The 23,420-nt window shown below is 37.8% G+C and overlaps 2 protein-coding genes across 2 annotated transcripts in view; both read left to right on the top strand.

Annotated features, from left to right (window-relative positions):
* pafah1b1a (platelet-activating factor acetylhydrolase 1b, regulatory subunit 1a) overlaps nt 1–13,913 on the top strand; it is a 41,842-nt gene extending 27,929 nt beyond the window's left edge. Inside the window, exons 3-11 of the mRNA XM_082180557.1 lie at nt 282–366; nt 2,069–2,143; nt 2,347–2,553; nt 4,638–4,806; nt 6,560–6,662; nt 7,018–7,246; nt 10,779–10,880; nt 10,992–11,148; nt 12,131–13,913. Of these exons, the coding sequence (XP_082036683.1) occupies nt 282–366; nt 2,069–2,143; nt 2,347–2,553; nt 4,638–4,806; nt 6,560–6,662; nt 7,018–7,246; nt 10,779–10,880; nt 10,992–11,148; nt 12,131–12,204 (1,201 nt within the window). The 3' untranslated portion in view covers nt 12,205–13,913. The remainder of the gene's footprint in view (nt 1–281; nt 367–2,068; nt 2,144–2,346; nt 2,554–4,637; nt 4,807–6,559; nt 6,663–7,017; nt 7,247–10,778; nt 10,881–10,991; nt 11,149–12,130) is intronic.
* A 1,593-nt stretch (nt 13,914–15,506) lies between these two features.
* Nucleotides 15,507–23,420, top strand: part of mettl16 (methyltransferase 16, N6-methyladenosine) — a 36,254-nt gene continuing 28,340 nt past the window's right edge. The window contains exons 1-2 of the mRNA XM_082180536.1: nt 15,507–15,627; nt 16,193–16,333. Coding sequence (XP_082036662.1) covers nt 16,206–16,333 — 128 coding nt within the window. The 5' untranslated portion in view covers nt 15,507–15,627; nt 16,193–16,205. The remainder of the gene's footprint in view (nt 15,628–16,192; nt 16,334–23,420) is intronic.

The raw sequence follows: 23,420 nt of genomic DNA, 5'->3' as shown, positions 1-23,420 counted from the left end.
TAAGGGCACATCTTTGGGTCAGTACTGAAATTTACTGAGCAATTTGCATATGTGTTTTTCCCCACACACTCTTTATCAAACCTGATTCACCATTAAAGCTTAAGGAGTTTTCCATGAACAGTTGTTTTGTCTCATAACGAAATTCCAACATACCACTGTCTGAATATGTGCTCGCATGTTCTTTCAGTTGTGTTAAAAGCTCTTACCACAGCTCTTTTCTTAATCCTCAATCATAAAGCCTGGTTATCAAGAGAACTAATTAGGCTTTCTTTGTTTTTCAGAAACCGAGCGATAGCTGATTACCTTCGTTCCAACGGATATGAAGAGGCATATTCAGTTTTCAAAAAGGAGGCAGAATTAGACATGGTAAGTGTGGGAACCCCCCTCCATTTAAACCTCAGTCAAACCAATATTTCTTCATTTGAAGAATTCCCCTTTTAATTGGCGCCTCTGTATGAGGTTGTGACTGACAGTGCACATGCTGAATTAAGGCAGTGCAGAGATAATTATGATGTGTGGCAGATGTGTAAAACCCGATGCTCCCTGTTGTCTAAGTGATGGTTCACACTGATAAAGGGACATACTGAATAGTGTCTCTCCATTATCCCAGGATAGACCAGGATAATTACTGAAATTCAGCAGAAAACGGCTCTGTGTAATATGCCGTCTGGAAATGTGAGAGCCCTTTGCACACACAGAAGCTCCTGTTTAAAAACACTCCTGGTTGAACAGAAGATAAACTGTTTATTTTCTTTGTACAGGGAAGAAAGAGGATGAATTATTGATCAGATTTGTCGACCGAAAGGTGGTCTATGGTGCTAAAAGCTCTCTTTAATTAACCAGAATGCTATTAACATGGCTTCATTTAGCAGAAGAGATCTCATCATCGATCCTTCCAGCTGTTAAGATGTTCTAAGAGGTTGCAGGGGTTTGAGACTTTAGGCATAACTGTAGATGAAGAGTGGCTCTCTGAGGGCTGGGGGGAGCTGATGGACTGTCAGACAGGAGTGATTAGAGGCTGGCACGGCTGATGGGGCTGGTATTTAGCCATTGGCCGCCACACGTGGCAGAGGGTCCAGGCAGATGGCGGATCAGACCTCTGTAGAGGCTTTAAATGCCCCTCTCCCTCAGACGCATGACACGACCCCTCTCACTCCACTTCTCATCACAGAAACGGCACCTGTTCTGCTGAACACCTCTAATATTACTCCGAAAGTGCCTCCTCTCTTTGTCTGGCACATCCTTTTTTCTTTCTTTTTTTTACCATAGATCTGGGAGCTGTCTTATGCTTTTGCATTTTTGATGGTTAGAGAGCAGTCTAGTGAAGCAAAACCATGTGTACTCTTCTTTCAGCAAACCGAACCTTCATATTGGTCTCCGACTGAGACTGTTCAGCTTGCCTATTTAAAAACGCATCCATAAAAATGTCTAATGTCAGGGTTTACACACAGTTACTCTTGTTGGATTTTCATACTTCAGAATTCGACTGAATAAGAATTAGTCTTGAATAAAGTGGAATTGTGAATGAAGGTAATGATCCACAGTAGTAAAACCAACCATCATGACAAGTGTTTGCTATAACAGCCTCTGATATTACTGTTCTGTATGTTTAAGAGGAGCTCTTGGTCCAAAAAAACAAAACAAAAATTGAAATTAAATATTTAATCATTTATTATCATTTATACATATAAAACGCAAGTCATACTGCCCACCCATAAAGACATTGTTAGTACTGTAGTTATTTGTTTTGGTTTGTTAATCGGAGAATGCTAATGGGATTCATGTCTCAAATTGAAAGCTAAATGTGACTTACAGAAAGGTCTAGTTGGTGCCAGGCACCCTAAAGTAAATTTTTCACAGTGCAGTGTTTGTGTAATTGTAATCTTGGTAAGCTCTCGTTGTCTGCCAGAGATTAACCCATGTGAAGGGATTTAGAGGGAATTTACATTTGCCACTGGGGTGATAGGTGTATGCCTCCCTTTTTGCTTAAGGCTGTATGTAATTCTTGTATTTCTTTAATGCAGTGTGTCGATTGCAAGGTGTAAAGTTTGTCATCTTTTGTCACCAGAATGAGGAATTGGATAAAAAGTATGCAGGTCTTTTGGAAAAGAAATGGACATCGGTCATCAGATTACAGAAAAAGGTTTGTGCCTTTCATATTTAATGCAAATCCTATTAAGAACCATGGAGGCAGCCTTGACTCATTGACTATTCATGCTCTGAAATGGCAAAAGTCTGGGTTTAGAAACGCTGTGTTTCAAGTACAGAAACTGTATTCCAAAATGTCACCATTCATTTAATTTGATGTGTGTAATGATGAGTCTTACACATTGTGCTTTCTGCTAGGTCATGGAATTAGAATCAAAACTGAATGAGGCAAAAGAGGAGATTACTTTAGGTGGGCCAATTGCACAGAAGCGAGACCCCAAAGAATGGATCCCCCGTCCCCCTGAGAGATACGCCCTGAGTGGCCACAGGAGTCCTGTCACCAGAGTCATTTTCCATCCTGTTTTCAGTGTCATAGTCTCTGCCTCAGAGGACGCAACAATAAAGGTGAGGTCTTCTGTATCTTCTGTGGCGTTATCAAGCACTCTGTCTGCATGGTGTCATACCCCTCATCTCATACCCCTACATCTCATACCCCTAAAACTGACCCTGCATTTATTACATTGGTGTGATCAAATATTGATTTACAGTGTGAAAATTGCACATCAAATTTAGGCTAACTGACATAATTTCAGCCCCTTGCCTTGAATGAGCTGTAAATTTGACTGGATGGCCACTGTCCTCTTTTTTCTTTTTTTCTTTTATCTCTCTTTTTTTAAATTTTTTTTTTTAGACTTGGTCATGCAGGGGCTCTTGAGACACACAATATACAAGTCTGCACAAAAGCAGTATGACATTCCCATGGTAATAAGCCCTGTTTCTGCCTGCCTGCTATTCATAACCGAGCCCAGCAACTCTACAAACAACCTGTCTAAACCTATTTATAGCCACTTTTTGAGGATTTTTTTTTTTGGCTGATTTTAAAGCCAAGAGGGAACATTTTCACACTTTAGATCAGCCAGAAAATTCAGAGGTATAATTTATGAAAGACATAGTCCTACAGTCCTCCCAATAAGTCCTACAAAGGATTCCACTATTTTCCTGGACACTTGTTTTTTGAGTGATTCATCTCCCGCCTTAGTGCCGGCAGCTATGGCCACCAACCTGAGTCTGTGCCCCCTCCTCCTGTGCCCTAGTTTTGTACTTGGTGCTATTAAACCCTTCCCTAAAATCCCCAGCCCTATCCATCTTAACATGGGCGGCCCTCAACCAGACAGCTAGAGCTAGTCCAAATATATTCTGTCCCATTCTCCCCATCCACATATTCATAGCTAATTATCATGGAGCCTGAAGCTGTGCAGCCAAATGCTCTTTTTTTTTTCTCACCTCTGCTCAGTGTAATGCAGATGTGGTAAGGCGGCTGTGGCAGGTTTTTTTTTTTAAGTATTTTTTTTCTTAAACATGTTAATAAGCAGTTTGACAGCTTTTTTGACAGTTCTCTTGCTTAGCCGGGTTATTGAATCAAACAAAGTTTGCAATTCAGGTTTGCAGTTCAGTTTCATGTGCAAATATGTTTTTTTCCCCCTTTTTTTAGACTATGATGTTTTATATATGCGCATGAAAATATGACATGCGCTCGAACATTCAGTTTTTTTTCATCTCCACAATTTATCTTAACGTCAACACTCGTCAAAAAAAAAAAAAACAGTCTCTGTTCATTCAGCACTTCATGGTTAATTTCATCAGCATGCTCTCTTATTTTTATTTTCCCTTGCTTTTTAAGCCTAGATATATAGTTTTGTTCAGCCTCTGTTCTTCAGATAAAAATGAACAGATTTTTAGGGATGCACATATATTGGGACCATATCGGTTATCGGCTAAATGTATTAATTTATTTAATGCAGTCTCAGCTACATGGTTAAAGCTTACGTGCTTGACTGACCCAGGTGTGCCACATCAGGCTTTTCTTGTGCATGTTTTCTATCAGAACACGACTGGTTAAGTTCAGTCTCCCCCTTTGGAAGCAGGAGACAGATAAGCAGGTGGAGGGGCTTCTGTCACCGGCCCCCTATGTAGCAGACAGAGCTTATCCCTGTGTGTCTGGCTGCCGCCTAGAAACTGCTGAAACCTGATCTTCACATTAAGCCCTGAGACTGTTTATCATACTGCTGCATCCAGGCGAACAAGCAGATAACATTTGCGTCACTTCACAAAAATGCTTTAATGATAAAGAAAATGATGAAAACTGAATTTTAAGGTAAACACGTCAAAATATTCTGCCAAGATTTTGCTTGGAGTGCAGTAGATACTGTAAGGTTAATATGGGATGAAATTCTGACAGGCTGATAAAGACTGAATGAGCAAACGTTCACACTATAGATTATATCCAGAGGGCAATCTTGTGTGTTTGATGGTGTTTAAAAGCTGGCTGCATAACAGATGTTTCACTGAATAAATAATAGCAGGTACAAGCCCAAACCTGCCTTTTATGTATCACCTTATCATTACAAGCTGCCAAACAAGTTAATGGTTTTTTTTTTTATTGAATAGATGCTCATCTTGGGCTAAAATATGTTTTGTGTCTGATCCAGGTCTGGGACTATGAAACGGGTGACTTTGAGCGTACCCTCAAGGGCCACACAGACTCGGTGCAGGACATTTCCTTTGACCAAACTGGAAAGCTCCTAGCCTCCTGTTCAGCAGACATGACCATTAAGCTCTGGGACTTCCAGGGCTTCGAGTGTATCAGGACCATGCACGGTGAGCACGGTGTCATATGTTGTCATTGGTTCTGGGAACTGTTAGGAGCGGTGTGTCGTCTCAGGGGGGAATAGAGTGTCGGGGCAGGTGCTGAATGCAGCTCATTAATGTGCCAGCTTGCCAACAAATCCATAAGAGAGATTCTTCCTGTATTAGAAGCCAGCCTTTAACACATTTACTCAAATATAACTGTGCTGTTTATGAAGGTTTTATTTTTTTTTAGTTATTGTAGTATTATTATTATTATATTATTTATTAATAATTCCTATAAATATATTATATGCAAAAATATGTATGTATTTGTTTATAATTCATATTTATTCACTTTCTTAAGCCTAAGATTTGTTCTTAGAACATTTTGACATAAAAAAAAATTTCCCCACTCACCAAAAGTGAGAGATCTGGTCCTCAGAAAACCATTCCTTAGGCTCTGCTCTTGTTTAAAATCCTAATTGCTTGGTAAATTTTAATAGCTTCTTTGGAAAGGGAGGCCTTCAGGCTTTTCATATGGGAGATCACACCACAAGTGAATTTGCATTTTGTCTTACGGGTGCTATATTATGTCAACATATCTTTCCATGTGTTAGATGGATAGTTAACACTTAGTGTCATGAAACCCCCCATTTTAGCTTGGGTCAGATCTCACCACAGGTTTGGAAAAGCGCAAAAACAGTCTGTGTGAAAATCTGCGAAGAGAAGGGGGGGATGGGGGAACAAAAGCCTGCGATCCAGTCACTTTATATTCCACTAATTATGAAGTTCAAACTGTATCAAAAACTCACTAATGCACTCAAAATGCTCAAATAATTGTATTGGTTTAGAATCTTACAATACAAACCAAAAACACAGGTACTGTGCATCAAAATACACAAATGCAATTTAGCAGCGTTAATTCAAGATTAGGTCAGGTTAACAGTAAGGATAGATAGCCCTATCATCATTTGTCATGTACAATACATAAATGTTTGTTAACATCTCAAAAAACATATTTTAATGTTTAAAGTGTTCTTAGAGTTTCCCTCAAGTAATTTGTAATCCATATAAGAAAAATGTGTAAATCCTGAGTGGTTATAATCCAAATAATGTGTGCGACAGCTTGTAATATGCACAAATCCAAAGGCTTGTAATTTACACCCATCACTAAAGCTGGCATGATGCCCTGAGACTAGGGTAGACTGTTCTAGCACAGTCTATCTTTGAAGAGGTGGCAAAGGAACCCCCCTACCTTCTGTTTGCAAGTCCCCCTTCTGCTCATGCTCACTCTCTCTCTCTCCCCGTCTCGCTTCGTGGGTCGGCTGCTTTAGTGGAAGATTAGGAGATTTGGACAGCAGTTTAATTATCCTCTTTGAGACGAGATAACATTTTGTGCCCCCCCCCACCCCCCATATTTAAGACTGCTTTTTCTAGGCTACTTAGTTTCATCATCTATTGAGGAGCTTAAAAATGGCGTCCTGTGTAATTAGCTCATCTTTTTCCCTGCACACTGTGAGAACAAAGCAGCCCAAGGCAAATTAGCAGCTTCTTATTCTCCATTAAATTTTTCAATGTGTTTTAAACCTTAACCGTACATTGTCAGACGCTAATGTGCATGACTGTCTGATTTGCATGGTAGAAATGTGTATTTTATGCACTGAATCAAGAAATGAATCTCAATAAATCTCAGACACTGTTGGTCCTTGTTTGAATGACAATTTCAGGACAGTTTGGAAAATTTTATACTTAAATCTTTACTGACCTTTTTTATTTTTTTCAGGGCATGACCATAATGTTTCATCTGTAGCTATTATGCCCAATGGAGATCACATAGTTTCTGCCTCAAGGGATAAAACCATTAAAATGTGGGAGGTGGCTACTGGGTAAGTCATTTAGCAAATGCTGTATGCAGGTTTCATATTTTTTATTTGATATTTATTACATGCATATTGTTTTAAAGTCCTGGGCTGCTAAAACAGGTTGTTGGTTTTAGATCAATGTGTCTAACCATAGCTTCCTTCAACAAAACAGGCCTTTCAATTACTGTGTTGAGTTACTTCAGCTGAAAAGCACCTGTGCAAATGTTTGTACAAGTAACAAATCAACATTTTGCTCACAAAGTTGTAATAGTCAGATGTGACTTGCAAACATATGTGACAAACTTGCAGATATTTAATACCTGAAATGTTCTTGACATTAATAAATGTGGTTAAATCTGTGTTTGGAAATGCTTAACAGGTACTGTGTGAAGACATTCACTGGCCACAGAGAGTGGGTGCGCATGGTGCGGCCCAACCAGGACGGGACCCTGATCGCCAGTAGTTCTAATGATCAAACGGTGCGTGTTTGGGTGGTGGCTACAAAAGAATGCAAGGCGGAGCTTCGTGAGCATGAGCATGTGGTGGAGTGCATTTCTTGGGCCCCTGAAAGCGCTCATCCCACCATCCTGGAGGCGACCGGCTCAGAGGTGAGATCGCAAAGTGAAAATTTAGGGGGAAATACTGTAGCATTGGTGATGTCAAATATTTGTGCCATTTTAGTATGTTCCATAATTGTAGATGCTTTCTTAAACCTCTTCTTTTAACAGATTTAAAAGGAATGCTGTATTTATGATGGCAAGTGTTTTTCTTGTCGATAAAGTTCAGTCAAAGACTATCATTTCATATGTATTATAGTTGGTAACAGGTAATTGCTGACTAATAGTAATGAAGTGCATGTCTAATTATTTTGAACAGCTTCTCGGATTGTTCTAGCTATAGTAATTAGTGGTGGACAGTAAAGTATTTTTTACTTTGTTTCTGTAATTGAGTACATTTTGTCAAGCATTTGTAAAAAAGCATTTTTATTTCGGTAAAATTTTACTTCACCATGTTTCCAAAGCATACTATCATACATTTAACTCCACTACATAAAATAAAAACATATTGTGCCTTATTTTAAGCTGAAAGAAATTGTCAATACGATGTCTGATTTGTGAATAATCTGATTCTTTCAATGAACCCGTTAAATCGGTTGGCAAATCGCACTCATCGATTAATTCGTTTTTGAGTCAACTGCTGATTCAGTGATCCAGTTAGTCTGACTCAAAATGAGCCAATAACCAAGAGATTACACATTTACTCTTGTCCTGTGAATTTGTGTGAAATAATTTCAATTGGATAATGGATTGGGAGTTTCGCATGAGGGTAAAAGATTCGCTACGTTGACCAATATAAAGCTTTTTGTTTTAAGTGACAATGGCCCCTTTTTTCGCCTGCAAAATTTTGCTTATGTGATAGTATGTTAATGCTGGATTTTAGTATTGATTATTGTAAAATGAAAATCATAATTTGGTCTGTTCTTTTTTACTTTGTGCACTTGTGATTTGTGTACTTCAACCACCACTGGTAATTAGTAACTGGTAACATGTCATATGTACAACATGGGTACAGTAAAATACCAGGTAAAAATACATTTACAGAAGTATACTACAGATGCTTCAAGAAACCAGCTCTCAGATGTTATTACAGGTCAACGGGGGGAAAAAATCCACTTCTTTTAACCTTTTATTTAAAAAAAAAAAAAAATTGGTTTGAATCAATGGTTCTTTGTTTCTGTAAATAATACAGATTTTTTTCAATTTTATATTGATCTCTTTGTTGTGCACTGTAAACACATTTTGATGGGCCTTTTGATTTTCAACTGACGATCTAAATTTGTCATGTACAATGGTTTGAAATAGACCATGAAATTACATGGGTGGGATTAGCTGTTGATGGCCTAAGGTGAAGAACGTACCATTTGGATTTTTTTGCCAGTCTTATGATCAACCGTGTCCAATTTAATCTTTATCTGCTGAAGCATTAGCCCTCACAGCAAGTTGAATACAGCCTTTAACCCTTACAGTAATTACTATTGTGTAAAGGAAACTTTCGCCTCAATAATAAAAAAAGCAACATTATTTGGTCTTGTTGAAACTATTCAGGTTGGAATTAAAACACTCTTGATATCCATAAAACTGCCACAGATGTTAATAACAAAGCCTTGTATGTCATTAAGCCCAATTTATACTTCTGCATCGAACTCACGCCGTAGCTACATCGTAGGCTGTGTGTAGCACGCGTACCCTGATGTGCACCTCTCCAAAAATTTTACAACGTAGTCATTGTAGTCAATTCTATGCAGGCGCAAGCGCTGTGATTGGTCTGCTAGAACCCCTCCCTCGGGTTTCACATGCTCTGCATGTGTAATTGCGTGACAACGCGGACAATGACGCAGAAGTATAAATGAAAATCAACGCGTTGCCTACAGCGTAGAGGCTCCGGCGTAGACCCGACGCAGAAGTATAAATTAGCCTTTACAGCAGCTCTGTGTAAATGTATAAATGTGCCTGAACACACTTGTCTGAGCATGCCAGCCTCTCATCAAGAGCAATTTTGTTTTTGTGTGTCTGTTCACACTTCACCTCGAGCAGAGTTGGCCTTTTCAGGGAAATAATAGATGAGGCCTTGAATGTAATGAGCGCCCATTCTTTGCATTCTTTGCTAAATGCATTATCGCCCCAAACACCTCTGCTCTTGTTATATCCCTCTTTTCATTGACTGCACGAGATGTGTAATGGGTTTCTGTACTCTATTTTGAGGTGTGGAATTCAAAGGACGGTAATTCATCAGAGTGGTGTTATTTGATGTCCGTTATAGGCACCTCCACTTAAGTCTCTGTCTCTCCTAATGTTGCTGTTGTCGGCATCAGTCTTGATAAAGCAGTTTCCGTAACCTTGTTGTGGTTTAAAGACTTGACTAAATGCTATTGCATCTTTCTTCAAAGAACAATAAATATTAATCTATACACATATGCTTTGTGTGAGATGTTATACATCAGTAGCTATGTTTCCATCCAAACATTTTTATTTAATTTGTGTGCAAAATTGGAATTCATTAAATAAAGCACCGTTTCCATCCAGCGAGTCGAAGAGAACAAAATCATAACTTCTTGATAAACTGCTATCAAATATCACTTTAAAAAAATGTAAGTTGCTGCAGTCACTGTGGGTCTTTTTTTGTACATAATAAATTAAGCGGAGTCATGTTATCTTGCTTTCGGAGGCGGATGCCTGCTGTTTGGAATGCAGTCATGTAAAGTTCGTTTTGGCCTGATTTTGCTCGAAATGACATCACACCAGTTTATTCTTCGATTTCGCTTGATGTATAACGGGGCCTTAAGACAGTCCTGGGAGGTAATTTTACTGAAACACTTTGATGAAAGACTTTGGCTAAGGCATTTACGAATGACCAAAACAACACTTTAGATTCTGTGCAACAAGATAAGTCCGCTGGTTAGTACAGTTATGCCGTTCCATCGCGCCCCAGTTCACATGATCTGTTGAGGCCAAGTCACATGAATTTTTGCACATCAAGGAATTTATTCAGTAAATGTGTTTCTTTTATAGTTTATGCCAATGTCTTCTTACCAGATTAAAAATTATCCAACTCAATTGAGCACAAACGTTTTTAGAATTTATGCGCATCTTGGCTTCTTTTTTTTTATTTTTTATCTATTGCTATATCTCAAAATTTGCATAAAAATGGGTTGATGGAATTTGTCGGGGAAGTTGTTTTTGTTTGCCAGGCTATAAGCTTTTGTTTACTCATTTTCCTGGCACAATTAATGTTTTCGATGAGATGACAGCATCAAACTTGAAAACTGATATATTGACACCAAATATATTTAGAATACAATTTTTTTTATAGATTTTAATATATTTGAGGGGGGAAATTTTTTTTTTTATTATAATTTTTTTTTTAAAACTTCTTTTACATGAATTGTCCGAACAAACCAATTCACTGCAAGATTGTGATTCATGATATGCAACTACTTTTCAGTGACAACAGAAAGCTTACTGGTTTTTAGTATTTTAATAACAGCTGGACTGCCATCACACTAGTTGTTCAATTAATATTTCGAGTTGGCTACTCCACAGCATTGGTTCAAATGCTCTTTTTGCTGTTTTGTTTTGCCAGACCAAGAAAAGCGGGAAACCTGGTCCTTTCCTGTTGTCTGGTTCCAGAGACAAGACGATTAAGATGTGGGATGTGAGCATTGGCATGTGCCTTATGACACTGGTGAGTCGGTCTAGTAAAATTAGTGTGAGTCTCTGCATTGCAGAATGTGACTGTTTGAGAAGCTTTATGCTTTTTGAATCTGAATCTTTTTGTTTGGTGTCATCTCTTTAGGTTGGCCATGATAACTGGGTCCGTGGGATTCTTGTGCACCCTGGAGGAAAGTTCATTGTGAGCTGTGCTGATGACAAGACTTTGAGGATCTGGGACTACAAAAACAAGCGCTGCATGAAGACCTTGAGTGCCCATGAACATTTTGTTACCTCTCTGGGTAAGTGGCCGTATTTACAGTAATCTTCTGTCACTGGTTTTTGATGTTGTTTTGTTTGATGTTTGATGTTCTGTTGAACTGAAATGCATATCAGTTGTTTTGATGACCAAGGTAGGGTAAAGACGGGTAAAGAAAAAGGGAGCACATCCTATCTTCCCCCAAAGAGTGATTTTGAAGTTTGAAACTCGACAAAAGGTAGTCCTGTCAGCCGTTGGCAGAGGACGCTGAACCCTCCAGTCTTTTAACTGCTCGAGTCCAGATCTTTTCAGTGGATCAAGGCACTTAAGCTCTCTAGAGATACTTGATGTTATTCAGCCAGTTCCCCTGTAGGCTCCTGTGAAGCTTCAAACTTCCTTTTAAAAGCACTTCAGTACACAACTCATCTTCTAGACTATTGATTTGAAACAATAGTTTTGGTGTGAATAGAGAGTGTCTGTTTGAGGCTTCAGGTCTCTTGACACTGTTTGAGCTTGTGAATCCTGCTATTTGAAGTGTTTTATGTATGTTTTAAAGCTGAAGTGTGTCATGTCAGTGCCATGAGCGTCACCAAAAGGAATTGGTAAAACACAGATTGGTTTCAAACAAGATTCTCTCCGCCTCTCTTCCATTTGTCAGAAGATCAGACAGCCTCACCCTAAACAAATTTTTTTTTTTTTGAGAAAAAATTGTCACATTACACAACATCTTTGGCATTTTTAATCATCAGCCATTACATTTTGTTTGTCTGATAAATGCCAGAAGATTATTATTTTTTATTTTATTTATTTTTTCCTGATTGCAGATGCACAGGATCTCTTATTCTCCATCTTCATTAGTTTACTGTCTTTTTAACAGTCCTGTTTAATAAATTATTAGACTGAACTGCTAAATAAGGAAACGGTAAATGAAGTATTACAGTGTTTGCCTTTCTATTATGAGTAATAGTAATTATTAGTTCAAGTCTGTATGTTCCTAAAGTATAGTGTCTCTAATTTCTCCACAGATTTCCACAAGTCGGCTCCGTACGTCGTCACTGGGAGTGTAGATCAAACAGTAAAAGTGTGGGAGTGTCGCTGATCATAGCCGCAGGACCCTTCACAACACCTCCATGCTCCCTTCCACCCCCTCCCCGGACCCATTCCACTTCCCCCTCAGCTTCCTCCTGCTCTTCTGGATGCACTCGAACACCACGGTTATCACCCACCAAACTCTGGTTCAATAGCGTGTCCTTTTATGTAAATTATTCTGGATGTAGATCGAGCTATTAAATAAAAAAAAAGTATTCTTGCATGGTGAATCCAAAACTGTATACTGTAAATTTACATAATGTTGTCTAGAAGTACCATAGGTTTAACACAGGCTGATCTTTCACTCAGCCTGACCTACCGAAGGCAGAAGCTGACTGGGTTAAATGTAGGGCACTAAACTGATAATTTAATGACAGTGTCTGATTTCTTTTTGTCTTTTTATTTAATTTTTAGGGTTTTTTTTTTGTTTGTTTTTTCATCCACTGTCTTAGTCTGTTTGTGCCTAGCTTGGAGACCTTTCAAGGGGCAAAGGCTACAGAACGAACCTATAATGCTGAGGAGGAGAGTTGATCTGGGGCTTGTTATCAGAGTTATTCTGTAGCTTTGTTGCATAACTTCTGGAGTGTACTTACCATTCTCTTCTTGTGGATTTAGATAACATTTAATGGTTGCATCTAAGAACGTTTCATGTGTTTTGTCTGGAAACCTTTGGGAATAAATCTTTGTACACTTGTCATGACACGTCCTACTGAGAAGTACAATCCCAGAGACATGACTTTACACTGTAAGAGAGAATTGTGCTTAATTATAGGAGTGAATTTGTATGGAACTCCTGCGTCCAAAAAGCCATGCTGAATAGTGGGCAGCAAGAGTTTTTCTTTTTGGCCCAAATCAGAGATAGCTTTAGTAAAGATTTTGATTTTGACCTCTATGATTTGTCTGTCACTCAGGAGCACTTCAAACTTGTAAGCACCGTAAACGTTGCCTCTACGAAGCACTTGATTTGGCCCTCGACGTTTAAGATTGCGTTCAGATGAAGACGTCCTGATTCTTCCTTTGTTGTTTAATGATCTCGTTTCCCCATATGGCAGTTGCGCAGAGACTTGAGAATTCATAACCTTCAGTTTAGACATAGGATTCAAAGCATGACAAGAGCTCAAAGTTTCCTCTCATCAGGGGATGTGCAAAAATCTGTGCTAAAAGAATGAGTGCAAAGATTTCCAAGGTGAAAAAAAAAATGAAACGATGGGCTTACGATGAAATAATAAATAAAAAAAACTGTGGAAAGCTCAATCTCATAATAAACAAGCAAGTTGTGGAGCTGCGAACCGATGATCTGCCTGTTCTCTCTGTGGAGAGTCCTGATGGTGACTCCTATTGTAAAGGGATCTTCATACTGTGGACCATAGCTGAATATCCCTAAAAATAACCACAGGTGCTCAAGCCATTACTCAAATGTGACGAGTGGCACTTTCTCTGCTTTATCTATTAATAAATGTACAAAAAAAAATACACAATGGGAAATTATTTGATAAAGTCCCAAACATGGAGATAAACCATTCCATATCTTTTAAGGAAAATATATGCCTTTTGACTTTGTGCGAAGACAAAAGATATTCAATTAACTTGCACATCCCTGCTATTGTTAGATTTTCGGTCCCATCGGATTGAAGGTTTACGCAATGTAAGGCTTCAAAATGCATTTTAATTCGCCTTTTCATTCCAATGCAATTATATAATAAAGAATTCACTGCTTAACCATGCTATTATCAAGCGATTTCCTGTTGTGTGTGTACTGGGTGTACCTACTGCTGCTGAAAATCTGATAGTGACTAGTCTGAGATCTGTACCTGTCCACGTAGCACTGCTGCATGTAACCAGACTGAGAATTGAGCTGTCTGGTGGGGGACCATTGGCCACATTTGATGTCCGACCATCCTCAAATGGTCAAAGTGACGTCTAATATATATATAATGTGCTATGATTGGTTCAGACACCCTACCAGATAGGTCAGCTGGCGTGCTAACAGTGGGCCGCTCAGTTTGTGGTTGTAGAGGCCGATCTGTGTGTGCTTGAGTGAAGGAAGATGACGACTTTATTTCGCTATGGGATTGTGGCAGACTGAGCAACCCAAGGGAGAAGTGCCCATCGCAAGCAAACACCGTTGATGCCTCCTGTAGTTTCTAGTGGAGACGATTGACATTGGTTCTTCAGTCACTTCACTGTGTTACACAGCACCAAAAAGAGATTCATATGCGCTGGGGCTGTAAACCTAAACCAAAAAAAAAAGTGGGTAATTTTGGACAAAAAATATTTCTGAATCTAATCATTTGTAATTTAAGCATGTATTAACATTGTCCAGAGTTTATTATCCCCATGAGAAGTGCTACTCCCTTATGATTGGCTTTCCTTAAGACCTTAAGATTGGACATGCCTCTTTTAAAAGGCCTTGATGATGATGATGACAATGATGATGTCCTGTTTTTATGTGTCCGGAGAGAACGTTTGCTATTCGCAGGTCCCAAGCAATCCCACTTCTGCACACGCTGGATGGGTTCATGTACAGACAGACTCATGAAGGTCCTGTCTGTAGGTCCATCCTCCAGCCACAGGTCTATCATCAGCTATTACTTTGTGAATAGATTGGAGGCTTCAGTCTCCACAGCTTGGATGGGACTCTTTGCTTTTTATGGTATCACTGTTCACACAGCCAATTGTTAACAATATATCTGGATGTTATTGTTTGCAACATAATTAAAGAAAAAAAAATATGAATGTTGTGTCTGTTGGTAGTGATGCTGCATGAATAGTCAAAAGTGGTTACAGTTACAGTTCATTACATTTTCTGCATATTCCACTTCAAAATTTGTTTTAGAGGTTACAGAATATAGTGCAAACTGTACTAAACGATTACAACTTGTTCTTACAAGAAAACAATTAAATAGCAAATGACTAAACAGGTCAGAAAAAAATAATGTAAACTTTGATGATTAAATATATAAAATACAATTCTTTAAAAAATATATAAAAATAGATTAAATTTTTTTTGGCAAATACTATATCCATTTATGTAAAAAAAAATTATTAGGCTGACATTAGCAATTTATGCATGAAGAATAATAAGGTTAACTACCTTACTATAGTTGGTATTTTAGAAAATGTGTTACTTTTGTTATATTAGTAATAAATGCGCAAATATAAATACAATATAGAACCGTAACCACCAGTACAAAATAAGAAAACAGCCAGGGGAAAAGTATAAAATAATAATAATACAGAAAATGACCTGGAAAATATTACATTTTATATTATTAAAATAACCCGATCCCATGACGCCATTTGTGTGCGCCGACGCAGAATTGTGACTGAAGCGGAACCCGGGAAGAAACACTTGAACGTTAGTACAACGTGATTTGCCAATGACAGGCGAGTGTGCTGAACACTGAGAAACTCCTGAAGTTTTCACTCTTCGGTATTCATCTAATCTTCCGATATTTTTAAACGTTATCTAACGATGTTTTAAACGAGTGTCGCCTGTGCTATTCGTTAGAGTTGCATGTTTGCAGTGTCTTGTCTGGTGAATCTATTAGCTGTTTGGCTATTCTCTTAGCATAAATCAAGAGAATTACCCCTGAGCACGTTTGTGATTCGTGATAATTTATTACATTACATGCTGACAAGAGTAATATGATTCCTCTATAAACAGACATATGCAATAACAGCACATATGTGTCGCACTTTAAATCATGCACATGGAAAACAAAACTTAAAGCAACAGTTCACCAATAAATTAAGTTTCTGTCATTTACTCACCCTCATGTTATTTAAATTTGTATGAATTAATTTATTCTAACAAGAAGGAGACAGTCTCAGTCACCATTGACTTTCAAAGCATCTTATTTTTTCTCCATACAATGAAAGTGAATGGAAAACTGGAATGGAATGAACTATCTCTTTAAATCTATTTGACTCACGACTCTTAAGATTCGTGAATCTTTTTGACTGCTATTTGTAGTGACGTGCAATCTGTCTTGCAGTATTGCAGGAAGAATGGCCCTGAATAAATCCATGCATCCTCGAAACCGTTATAAGGATAAACCTCCAGACTTTGTCCATCTGGCCTCTAAATATCCTGAATTCCAGAAGCACGTGCAGACCACACTGACCGGCAGAGTGACGTAAGTAATTTTGTTTTTGTATCTTTTAGGTGTCATATGATTTGCTAGAGGAATTATGACGTAAATGTGTTGTTCTGTTCTCTAGTATTGTGAGAGAATGATCTTCAAAATGACACAAGCCGGAGGAGGATCATAAACTATATATTTTTTTTTTATTAGTTAGATTTGACTGTCAGCTACAAATGATAGTAATTTAGAGATGTTAGACAATCACTCTTATACGTGTCAGGGAAGTTCTTTTAGTAGTATATGTGTGTGTGTGTGTGTGTGTGTGTGTGTGTGTGTGTGTGTGTGTGTGTGTGTGTGTGTGTGTGTGTGTGTGTGTATGTGTATATATATACATATACATATACAGCTTTGTAAAGAGACCACTGCAATATTAGCAGTTTCTCTGGATTTACTATATGTATGTGTTTGAGTAAAATTAACATTTTTGTTTTGTTCTATAAACTACTGACAACATTTCTTCAAAATTTTAAATAAAACAATATTGTCATTTAGACAACTGGTCTAAATAACAAAAATTATGCCATGACGTTTTCAGACCTCGAACGATGCAAAGAAAACAAGTTTATTTTCATTTTAAAATAATTCATTACTAATATTTTAACTAAGGGAGAGTTCAGAAATCAATATTTGGTGGAATAACCCTAATTTCCAATCACAGCTTTCATGTGTCATGTGGTAGCTGACTTTATGCCACCCTTGGACCAAAAAATTCAAGCAGCGCCGCTTTGTTTGTTGCTTGTGATCTTCCATCTTCCTCTTGATCACATTCCAGAGGTTTTCAATGGGGTTCAGGTCTTGAGATTGGGCTGGCCATGACAGGTTCTTGATCTGTGGTCCTCCATCCACACCTTGATTGGCCCGGCTGTGTGGCATGGAGAATTGTTCCTGTGGTCGGGGAACATTGTCAGAGCAGAAAGAAGCCAGAATTCTAGGCCTAATTTTGTTTTTATTATATGTTTCCTTTAGGTTCTATATTTCATGGTCATGGATTATCTTTTCATTGTTACACAGACGACACTCAGGTGTACCTTTGTGGAAACAGGATAATAGTTCAATTGAGACACTATTGAATTGCCTCCATGAAGTTACTTTTTGAAGTTGAAATAATCTGGGTTGCGGCTCCTGATACTTAAAATTTTCTGTAAAGTGGTGGTAAAGAATCTTGGTGAATACAAGGTGTTTGGTTTCATTTCATTTCTTTGTTATTTAATTGATGACTTAGTCTATTCTTGGGCTATGGTTTAGGCGTCTATTAGATTTTCACTGACAGCTCAGATTTTGCCTTGCTTTAGCCTAGACGTCTGGGCTGTTAGACGTTTTGCTTTGGACGGCTATTAGACGTCTTTTAAATGCAAAATTGCTTGCTGGGAAAGGAAACTATTTTTGTCTTCTAGTAATTTTGAAGAGTTCATTCATGCTTTCATCTCTGTAAGACTGGATCATTGTAATTCACTGTATGAGCCAATCACTGTTAAATGGTCTTCTTCAATTGGTGCAGAACGCTGCTGCCAGACTCTTGACAGGTACTCGTAAGAAAAAGCATGTAACGCCTATTTTAGCCTCACTACATCGGTTGCCAATTCAGTATAGAATTGATTTTAAACTATTGATTCTTGTATACACAGCACTACACAACTTGAGGCCTTCATATTTAGCAGATCTTTGTGTACATAAACCACCTAGGACTCTCAGGTCAAGTCAGATGACTTCAGATGTTCCTAGGACCATATTCAAATTGAGTGGTATCTAAGAATTTGCAGTGGCTGCTCCGAAGCATTGGGATATCTTTTCGCTACACCTAAGACTAGCATCTTCTCTAGGCTCTTTAAAACGACGTGATCTGAAATTACATTTACTTGCATTAGTTTTTGGCTCAACAGGTTAACGAAGAAAGAGGCTCTCGTTGATCTTGTGTATCTGATTCTGTTTTTCACTGATTGTGTGCCAGTGTTATGGTTTGGTTAGTTGAGTTATGTTATGATGCTATTTTTTTATTTGATGAATATGATTGTACAGCACAATCATGTTTGATTGAAACAGAAAAAATTATACTTTAACTCAAGACAACAGGCACTCTATGCCTATTAAATTTGTTAATATAAATTAGAGATCACCTTTAATACCCACAAACTAGTATGTTGATATCTGATAGGATGCATGCAGTCTCTTGCAGACTTCTGGTTTGGCTGTGTAAAAGGAGATGAGTTATTTGTAAATCAATAATCACTTTGGCGCAGTACTTTAGGCCTGTCCCATTGAAGCGGCTGCTATGATTGGACGAGCTTCCTGCTGTGACTGTCGATACACAGCAGCGCATCCAGGCCTCCAGGGGAGGGGTGGAGCTCGTTCTGTTGTCAGAAAATGAACTTGACAAGCTGCACTCTTCTCTGGGAGAAATTGCCTGAGTTTTTTTTTTTTTTTTTTTTCTCCATCTTCTTTTATTTTTTTAGCCTCACTTGCGAGATTAGTTTTTGGTCTAATGGGAATCATCTTGTGCAAACGCCCTAAAGTCATGTCTGAGGCTGAACATCTTGCATTTTTTGCCAAGTCTCCATATTTCCAGTCATTCCCACTTGGTTGTGCACCGTTACTCTTGACCTTGCCAAGAGGTGTGTACTTCTCTCACTACTGAGTGAAACGTCCCGAGGGATTTAGAGGTAGTGCATGCAAATCGCCCGCTGTGCCTACAGGGTTTCAGTCCTAAAGAAACAGGCGATGTTTGGTTCCGTGAAGTCTTGACTGGAGCAAAGATCTCAGCTTCTGGGAATTTAGCGCTTCAGGTACCAGAAAGCAGTATCTCAAATCTCTTGGGTGTCTCCACAGTCTTAGCCAAGCCTTAGGGTTTGTATCACACACACTAAAGTTTTTACAGGCTCAGCCCCCATCGTTATTTTAGCTATTGTTTTGGACCCGTTTTGGCAGCTGAAAGAAAGACCGCTCTGATTATGCATGTATGAGAGGAAGCAGGAATCTTGGATGTTGCCTTTCGACACTGGGCTGTTTCCTGTCCGTATCTGTGGGAAAGCACTGCAGATGTGCACTACAGAGCTGTAGAGTGGCGGGTGGAAATTGGTAGAAAAGCATCTTGGTGCGGAAGAACGCCTCAAGTGTTTGAGATTTGGAGGGTATGGAGCTTGTAATTGGGACACAGAAATGTGAAATATCTCAGGCAATGTATGCAGGAGTGACAGTGACTCTGTTTCAGAGTGTCGTCTTTGATCATTGACTACTAAACATCATAGAACTGAGTAAGAACATTGAGATTTGATTAGTGGTTGACCAATAGGGTTTTTTAATGACCGATGTTGGTATCTAGAGGTCAATTTGGCTTATAGTAAACTGTGTGTTATTGATATCAAATGACAGAAAAATCCTGAATTATATCTTTTTTGTTGTATTTACTACGAATGGGTAACAATGATTGGCTAGTTGTCTAAGAACGTTTGACATTTTTAATGGCAGTTCTTATATTAGCATGTTACCATTTGTATGGTAAAACCCTCTCAGAAATGTTTTAAATTCTCTCTCACATATTTGGACAGTCTTTGGCAAATTTCTTATGCTCATCAAGGATGCATTTATTTGATCTGAAACCGTAATGTTGTCAAATAATTACAATTAAAAATGATTACAATATCAGCAGCATCATTACTCCAGTCTTCAGTGTCACATGATCCTTCAGAAATCATTCTAATATGCTGATTTGCTACTCAAGAAACATTTATTGTTATTATCAATGTTGAAAACAGTTAAGCTGATTAATATTTTTGTGGAAACTGTTATACATATTTTTCAGGAATATTTTATGAATAGAAAGTTTTATTTAAACAACATTTATTTCAAATAGAAATTTTATTACAAATGTATTTACTGTCATTTTGGATAAATTTAATACATCCTTGCTTAAACTTGCCAAATTTGACTTTCATTTTCAAATTTCACACATTTAAACGGTAGTGTATGCTATCACACAATTTGATTTAAAGACATATTTAATGTTTGAATGAACATATTTAAATTAAAATGTGTAACATGCACAGAAATGCTGCAATGAACTAAAATATAATTTATTTAGCATTCTATTTTCTAAAGTACTTCGAATCTATTAAAATGAGCTTGAGAAAAACGAATATAAGTCAGTCAGTCAGTCAGGATTTCTGGGTTTAATTGAGGTATGTGATATTTTTCTTCTGTGTATTGTCTATTATTGTATTTTTGTTTTGTTGACTATAATAATATCACAGAGAGAACTGTAGTTGGCCTGTCTTTCCTCACCCACAGCGCTGATCCTGTCTAGTCACGTCACATTTCCTCAGCAGGAGAAGTCATTATAGCGTGACAGAGAGAGAGAGCGAGAGAGATCTGTGCTTCAGAGACAGCAGAGGAACAAAAGAAAGCCGCTCTGTAAAGACGTGTGCTCACAGCCCCAGACTGTATTGACGTCTGTGCACCTGGAGAGGCTCAGCTGATAGCATTAGTGTGTCCATCTTTCTGCTGTCTTTTCTCTCAGGTGCTCTGTCAGGTCTGGCCGTAGAGGCTGTGTTTGAAGATGCGGCTTGAAAAGAGTCCCGTGTTTCTTCACCCTTTGATTCCTAATGATGGTTTTGAAAATTCGAACAACGCCCCTGGAGCTATTCGCCTCTGCGGTCTAATTAGCAGGGTTTTACAGCCTGTCCACCACAAACTCCCTCCTCTGTTAGCCTTTCTTCGTCTTCTAGTCTTTTGTCCCTTTGCTAGTGCACATATAGAGCATACAAACACCTTAATTTTTTTATATGTTGTCAAATTAATTATTATTTTGATCAGGGATGTACAAAATATATCATTATCATTATGAGACCTTTTTATAGTTTTTTTTTATTATTATTTATTGTTATCAGACTATATTGAATATTATATATAGGCTGATATTGGATATTTAATTGTGCATTCTTATTTCGCCTATGTTTACATTGAGATTATGTTTGGCATCATTTGAAAGTTTTCTGAAAGTTTTTTTTTAAACAATAATAATTTAATAACACTAAATATATTTAGCAATTGTCAAAATGAGTATGCATTTTATACTCTATATAATATTTTATATAACATTATTTGTTTATATTAATGTTATAATGTTTAAATTCAAACTATTATTTATTTATTTATTTATTTATTTATTTTCAAATTAATTAACTTATTATTTATTTTATATCAATGCATTTCTAATTTTGATATTAACTTTTATGGACCTTAAGTGCACAAAATACTTCATATTGAGTTACTAAAAGTAAATACTTGCAGGTAAATGAGTGAGATGTGAATTAAATTCTGATTGATTTTAGTAAGTTCAATTAGTGAAGGATTTGTCAGAGTGATTCAAACTGAGTTTATTGGTCTTTTTGAGTGATTCATAAGAATCATCTTTTCATGAATCGGACATGACTTAGTGCTTTTTGTTTGTTTATGGTTGGAGCTTATACAATAGAAAGATGTGTTGTCTTTGCATTGTTTTTTTTTGTTTTTTTTTGAGTGAGTGAGTGAGTAGAAGCTCACAACTCACATGAAATATTGTTTTTGCAGTGGCGCTGTAGATTCAGCTAATTAGTGGTTCTTTCTGGACCAGTGGTCTCTGTTCAAGTTAAGTGGTGCATAAACACCTGATCAGCTCAAAGTCCTCATTTGTTCCTCATGACTTATGCATGATTGATCGCTTTGATCCAAGCCAACATCGTCCACATTTATCCAGGTGGATTTAGTTAGCACAGATCTGGGTCAGATATAACTACAATAAGGACATTTGAAATGACCACACTGGTCTTAACCGAGAGAGGGGCTTTGTTCAGTTACATATATGAATAGTAAATAAGTAATAATATATATATATATATATTTATATTAGGGGTGGAACGATACACAGAAGTCACGGTTCGGCTCGGTTCAGACATCACGGTTCGGTAGGAGTTCGGTACAATGGAGGGAAAAGCAAAACAAAAATTCAGAAGGCTTGTGCATGTCTCAGGCTGTACCACCAAAGGAAAATAAATTACTTAAGCCTTGTGTTTTTTAAATAAGTTTTATTAATAAAGTAAAGGCATAGAACCAGTTTATTTGTAGTGCACTGAACAATAGTTTTATATAATTAGTTTATTAATTAAATTAATAAAAAGACCTTGAGATATGTTTGGTAATTGTACCTGAATGAATTGAAAATTAATTTGCTACATTTCAGATTAATATATTTGTTTTCCTTGAAATTTACAGTAATTAACAGTAACTTAAAGGGATACTTTACCGTTTTTTTATATTAAACTATGTTATTCCCTTAACTAAGACGAGTTGATGCATACCTCTCTCGTCTCAGTGCGTGCACTAAATCCCTCTGTCTTGCGGCGAAACTTTGTTAGCCCAGTTCATTTAATATGGGCCAAGCAGAGAAGCTACCAAACACCTCCACGTTTTCCCTATTTAAATACAGTTACTCGCGAAGTGTAACTCGACCTAGAACAGTGACACAAAACAAAACGTTGCGCTTTTCTAAGCGTGTAAAATGGATAACTATTTTGTATGGCGGAATACCATAGCAAGTGCTTGTAAGCACTTCGACTTGGCGCAGTAATATCTTCACTCGTGGAAAAATCCTCTCACCGGCCCCCGCTCCCTCTAGTGAAGATATTACTGCGCCAAGTCGAAGTGCTTACAAGCACTTGCTGTGGTATTCCGCCATACAAAATAGTTATCCATTTTACACGCTTAGAAAAGCGCAACGTTTTGTTTTGTGTCACCGTCCTAGGTCGAGTTACACTTCGCGAGTAACTGTATTTAAATAGGGAAAACGTGGAGGTGTTTGGTAGCTTCTCTGCTTGGCCCATATTAAATGAACTGGGCTAACAAAGTTTCGCCGCAAGACAGAGGGATTTAGTGCACGCACTGAGACGAGAGAGGTATGTATCAACTCGTCTTAGTTAAGGGAATAACATAGTTTAATATGAAAAAACGGTAAAGTATCCCTTTAAACACTTTGCAGTTTGAATGATGTCCTGTATAAACAAAATGACGGAGTATGTTTTTATGTTTCCACTGTTCGATCGTGCCCGCG

Source organism: Leuciscus leuciscus (genome assembly GCF_965113295.1).
Source record: "Leuciscus leuciscus genome assembly, chromosome: 9".
NCBI lineage: Eukaryota > Metazoa > Chordata > Actinopteri > Cypriniformes > Leuciscidae > Leuciscus > Leuciscus leuciscus.
The sequence above is the reverse complement of the archived record's forward strand: the minus strand, read 5'-3'. Positions and strand labels throughout refer to the sequence as shown.